The sequence below is a fragment of the Geospiza fortis genome, unplaced genomic scaffold (genome assembly GCF_000277835.1).
Source record: "Geospiza fortis unplaced genomic scaffold, GeoFor_1.0 scaffold55, whole genome shotgun sequence".
Taxonomy (NCBI): domain Eukaryota; kingdom Metazoa; phylum Chordata; class Aves; order Passeriformes; family Thraupidae; genus Geospiza; species Geospiza fortis.
The window spans coordinates 4,643,327-4,649,326 of record NW_005054308.1 but is presented as its reverse complement, the minus strand read 5'-3'; the positions used below and the strand labels follow the sequence as shown (position 1 = coordinate 4,649,326).

General features: G+C 37.5%; 1 protein-coding gene across 3 annotated transcripts in view; it reads left to right on the top strand.

Annotated features, from left to right (window-relative positions):
* The first annotated feature begins 1,461 nt into the window (after positions 1-1,461).
* Positions 1,462-6,000, top strand: part of FAM13B (family with sequence similarity 13 member B) — a 37,156-nt gene continuing 32,617 nt past the window's right edge. For all 3 annotated transcript variants that reach the window (XM_031055169.1, XM_031055168.1, XM_031055167.1), the window contains exons 1-3: positions 1,462-1,554; positions 4,560-4,726; positions 5,670-5,860. In XM_031055169.1, coding sequence (XP_030911029.1) covers positions 5,704-5,860 — 157 coding nt within the window. In that variant the 5' untranslated portion in view covers positions 1,462-1,554; positions 4,560-4,726; positions 5,670-5,703. The remainder of the gene's footprint in view (positions 1,555-4,559; positions 4,727-5,669; positions 5,861-6,000) is intronic.

Here is a 6,000-nt window from a genome sequence, read left to right as displayed (position 1 = left end):
TCAAATGAGCAAAATGCTCTTTTTTTACTTGTTAGCTGAACAAAAGCTGAAAATCAGACGAGGAAAAGCTCTTTTGCCCAAAAGCAGTTCATCCATTGGGAATGCTCACAGTAATTTGAGTATACAAATGGCATGAAAATCAGTCAGTGCTAATTGTTACAAAATTCAGTTTCCTTTTAACTCAGCAGAACTTCAGAGTAAGACGAAGAGTGCTGGTTGCGGTTTTTTGGAGACAGAAAGAAGTGTAGCTCAGCAGTTGCCGAGTGGCTCCGTGTGCTCTGCAGAGAGCTGGGACTCAGGAGGTTCCCGGGGAAGGCTTCTTGCTCTGCCCTCGCCTGGCAGCGCCTCTGGGTGATGTCATGAGGACATGATTGCATGAGGAGAGTTCCTGGGATTCCAGCTTGGAATCTGGGTCTTAGGTTTTGGCCATCATTTAGATATTTCTTCCTAGAAAATCTATTTAAAATTTGGTAATTTCCAACTTAGCCAAAAAATCAATTATTTATTTGGATTGACAGTATGTTTGCTGTAGGCATCCAGGAGGACATCACAGGTTTTGTCTATAAGTAAACATAATACATTATTTTTCTTCATCAAACATAGAGGAAGAAATGAAAAACTTTGAGACTCTAATGTTTTTGTAGAATTTTGTTTCTAAATAATTGTTGCAGACATGGAGCATTGATCTCTTTGCACTGGAGGATGTGTATGTGATCTGTTAGGGCCTGGTTTGCAGGCATGTGATGGTTCTCAGGGTCACAGCACTACGGTCTGAAAAACCCAAAAAACTTGAGGTGTGTTTCCTGAGAAGCTGGGACAGGCCATTTTGTTGCTTTTTTCCCTATCTAAAAATCTTAGTTTTTACTGTTACGTGTAAAAAAAAAATTCACTGGCAGTGTTTGCTAATGCCATGAAATAATATATTAAAAGCAGAGCAAAACAGCAGTCAGTGTTAGCTTTGGGTTTGTTTCAGAGACAATATGAATTTCTTGCTACATAAAATGAGCAAATAAAAGAATTGCTTAAATAGTTGAGACTTGTGGCAGACATTGTACATGCAGAATTAATGTTTTCATTCCTATGGCACAGTTTCAGTTTGCAGCCTTTCTTTGTTTATTTTTGCTTGTTGCTTCATTCCTTTGTCTTAAGGAAAGGTGGTGGAACCCTGAGGACTTTAATTTAAAATGATGCCCATATATTATTTGTACTTCAGTCGTTAATGTAGAAGCTGAACTAAATGTAAGTCTAAATTTTCATGTGTATTCCTCAGATATTAGCAGTTAGCCATGTATTCTGTGGGGTTTTTAGTGGCATTTCATGTGTGGGTGTAAATACTTCTCGAGTTGCCAAGATAAGTGAATGCTATTATGATGGCAAAATGAAACTCATGGTGCTGTTTTCCCAGCAGACTCTGAAGAACTTGCCTTAATTAAAAAAAGCAACCCAAAATTTTTTAAATAACGCCAGAGAGCACTGAAATCCACAGTACAAAACAGATCTCTGTGTTTTACCCTCGTTTAAGATGCTTGGGCTCAACATGTTGCAAAGGACATAGTAAGTTTTTTTCAGCCTCTTGTAAAATTGTGGTGTAATAAGTGGTTATAATAATGTGTATTTTTAATTTCCTGCATTTATGTTTTGTAGAGCATGATTGTAGCTTAAGGATGTTTTTAAATGTTTGTAGTAACAAGGAGGGGAAGTAGATTGAAAAAAATGCAACCAGAATGTTTATAATTAAACTCAAGCTAGGTAGTTTTCTTTTGTGTGGGGTTTTTTTTTTAGTTGCCATTTTTTGGGCTTTTTCTTGATAGAACTTGTGAAGCATTTAGGTTATGAAATTGTGAGGGAGAAGTGCGTGCTCAAAAGGATCAGGATAATATGGGCAAAAGAAGAAGAGTGGACTGAGTGGGTTAGCTCCTGTTTCCTCAGTTGTTTGACTGGGGCAAAAAAAAAAATTAAAAAACTCCACAGCATTGCTTAGAATTTGTAAAAGACTCTGGAAATAATCCTGAAGGTTCCATGTCCTGTCCTAGTTCTCATGTGTGTCTGCAGTGACGTGCTGCACTTCCTGAGTCATGGGAGGGCAAGAGGGAAAGCTTCTGATCCATAGAAAAAGGGGAGATAAAATGTTTAATTATTAACAGTTTTTTACAATGTTGGAAATAGCAGGAAGTAAAACTTGCTGAAATAACTTGAATAACTTTCAGAGTTTCTAGCTTTTTCTAGATTTGGCAAATGTCAGATTAATCGTATAACAGCCTGTGAAGATAGCAAAGCCTGAACTAAAAGGGAAAAGACTGAAATACTCTGAAAATAGATTGTTGTATATAATTATATATTGAAATATGTGTGTCTGAGAAGGTGAAAATGAGGCTTTCAGTAATTTTTCTAGGTGATAATAAGCCATATAAAGCTTTCTTCAAAGTATAAACCTGGGTTGTAAATCTGGTTTTGCTCTAACAATGAGACAGCCAGGCTGTTTCAACTTCATTCTTACCTTGCCAAGCCAGTTAAAATAGAAGTTTGTATTCTTTTTCTTTTTTTTTAATGCCTCTTGAATGAAATTAATATTCAGGCACCTGGCAAAAGTGGCTGAGCTTTCATGTCAATGAACTGAGCACAAAGTTGCCTCTGCTGAAAAAGCTGGGCTGCAAGATTGTTCATTTGGGGCAGAATTATAAAGAAGTGGTTACTTCTAATTTGGTCTTTTTATTAGGTGATGTTTGTTTTGAAGGTTTGTTTGTTGGTTTTAGTAAGTCAGCCTGAAGCATTGTGGCAGATCCATCAGAGGTTTTGTCCCAGCTGCCCTTAACCCCACAGCTGGCCAGTGTGAGGTTTCCTGGTTCATTGTGGACAAGCTGACTTTGGTAGAGCTTGAGAAAATAGACTGTGTGCAACTTCATATTTTAAAATTTACTTGATATATTTGGATTGATAGAAATCTACTTACATGCAAAGATTATGTTGACTTTCACTTAAAATACCAGAACAATAAAGAAAAATGGCTGTACAAGGCCTCCATAAATTATAGGGGGTCATGAATTGCAACTGCTTCGTTGCTGGAATCTGGTAGGATCTTTTAGTAACCAAGCAGATTTGAATATGATAGGGTGGAAAAAAAAAGTAAAACCCATTGACTAGAATATAACCCTTCATTTTCTGTTGTCAGCTCCCCCGGAGTCCTGATCTCAGGCCAGGATTCACTTGTATGAGGCTTAAGAGATTTACAACCTGTGTGTAATACAAGGCAGTAGACAGAGACCATTTAAACACTTCTAAGCCTGAAATATTTTTTCCTCTAGGCCTCAATGCAAGAAAATGCTGAGGAGGTGGAAGCAGTCTTATGCAGAGCTTATGACCAACTCCCTTAGCACATGGATGCAGTTTGGGCAGGGTTGGGAGAAGGAAAACTGCTTTATTCAAACTACTGAGAGTACTCTGAGCTCCTGTTGTGATAGGCTAATGAATGGTCTGGCATTTTGGTACTGAAAGCAGAGGGCTTGGTTGTCAGGAATTTGCAAATGAAGATAAAGTTTATTTGTCCTGATGTGGAACAGAAGCAGGAGCTGTGGGAGAACAAAGGGAGGGAAGGTACTTGTCTCCAGGCTGTCATATCAATCTCCAGTTATGAAACAAAAGGTTTCAGTGCATTTTTTTACGCTGGGGAAAGCCTCTTTTTTATCTAGTTTTGGTGATGAGTGTTGTGGTTATGTGTATGTCACAAGCTTATTTTGCCCAATCACAGTTGCTTGAGTTTATTTAGAACAGGTAGTGGGGAGATCAAGGAGCTGATGTGACTCTGACTGATTCTGGGCATTACATTGGCTCCACTGTGCCATGAAGCTGCAATTTAAATTTTTAATGCCACAGAAAATCAGAAAGGCAATTTACTGTGGTTTGTAGCTATTTTGAGAGCTGAGAACATGAAAAAATGTCCAGATAATCTGAATCCTAAATAAAAGGTGGCAAAAATGTGGGTGGTTCTATGGAATCTGACATGGGGGAAGTTGTTTCCTGTATCCAGACCTGATGATCGCTTGGACTTTGAACTGGCAGTTAGGACACGTAGTCAACTTCCTAGAAAGGATGATCAGTACCATCAAAAACTGGTTGACTGTAAAGGTTCCTTAGGATTTTGGTTTTGCTCTTGCTGTTTAAAGATGTTAGATTAGACCAGTGCTTGAGATCCTTCTAAAAATTTCATAGCCATTAAATATTTTAGCATGGTAGGTACTTTAAAACCCTCTGTGTAACCTACTTAACTCTCCTTGATTCTTTGGAAGAGGATTGAATGAGTCGCAAATTATTTCATAATTATTAAGACTTAGATGTCCAGTGCTAACTTTCCCTTCAGATTTGGTTAACTCATAAATGAAAAGAGGGATTTGCTGTTTCAGGGGCTCTCTCATAAGCTGTGCTAATGTGGTCTTTATGCTTTCTTGTTCAGAACAAGAAACTGATGATTTGACAAGAATTCCTCTAATGTGATGTTTGGATTCCTGACTGAGTTTAAAACTGATGAAAACTTTATGATCTAATAATATTTTCCTTATTTTCAGATTAACTGCTGAAGTACTGATCGAGTTCTGCTATTCTTCAATGAGGAACTACAGGCTGATCTTTTGCCATAATCTTAAACAACCATAAATGACAGAAGAATGCTTGGTCAGTGAGGGCAGCTGGCGCAAAAAGGGTTTTTCAAACTCGGCTGTTTAAGTACTCTGAGGTGGGTTTCTTAACTTCTTTTGCTGGGGAAAAAATAAAAGAAAAGCAAGTGTGAATTTCAGAATGTCTAATCTATTAGAATTTACCTCTTGGTAAACAGAGAAATTTAGTTTGGTTGCAGTGCTTTGACTAACAGCATTTACTTCATGTTCTGTGTGCCAGCTTCTGTCAAAGTGACTGCTGGCATTTAAGCAAGTATGTGTTCTTTTCTTTTTATTAGTTATTTTGAAAGGACAGTTTTTTCTTTCCTAGAAGAAATATTTTTTTTGACAGGATTACAGCCTGACTGACTTACACTGCCCTTTGTTATCGATCTAGATCCTTTATCAAGCAAAGACTTACAAGTGAAGCTCGAGCTTCTGCATGATAGAATGGTATCACTGAGCATCTAGAAACTAGCTTTGGGGGTTTTCTGATCAGTAAAAAATTTAATTTGATGCAGGTGTTGAAAGCTTTATTATGTAGACCAGAAAATGCCAAGTATGTTTTAAAATTATTACAGCCCAGTTGAGTATCACAAAATACTTGATCATTTCATACAATTGGAACTTGGGGTTTTGGTTTGGTGTGATCCACTGGTTTCATTTCCTTTTGAAAGGCTTTTATATTGAGTTCTGAAAACCTGGCTACTAAATACTGTCAGAAAAAGTTCTGAGGAATTTACCAAAATACCTTAGAACTTAATTAGTAATGTATTAACTAGAATTTTCTGCATTTTCCTTCCTGCTATATATGTTGTTCTCAGTCCTCTGTTGAGGGTTGGACAGAACACCTCAGTGGTAGTCATTTATTGAGTTGGCTGTGTTTGGAGTCACTACAGAACTGTCCATTAAAGCAGTGAGAGTATTTGCATTAGGTAATTAAACCACTTTGTGTTACAGATTAATGCTTTCAAAAACATACATTGAACTGGGACTTTTGATTTTAATTTCTCCTATTGACAGAAAAGACAGCTTTGATTTTTGGCTGCAAAAAGATATGAGGAAGAGCTCCTCCCCTTCCTTGAGTAACTGCAACTCTGTTCTTGCTAACAAAATATTTGGAATTCCACTTGATGAGCTGCAGCAAGAAGGGCAACCAGACAATGAGGTTCCATTCATAGTCCGCCATGTTGTGGACTATATTGAGGAACATGGTATGTATCACCTTGCTGTATTTAAAATAATGTATTTCGCTGTCATTCTTACAGAATGGGTTGTGGGGTTTGAAGAGTACTTGTTTCTGAAGTTAATTATTCAGCTGGATGTGATTTGGTTGTTTTGGGTTACTTCCTTT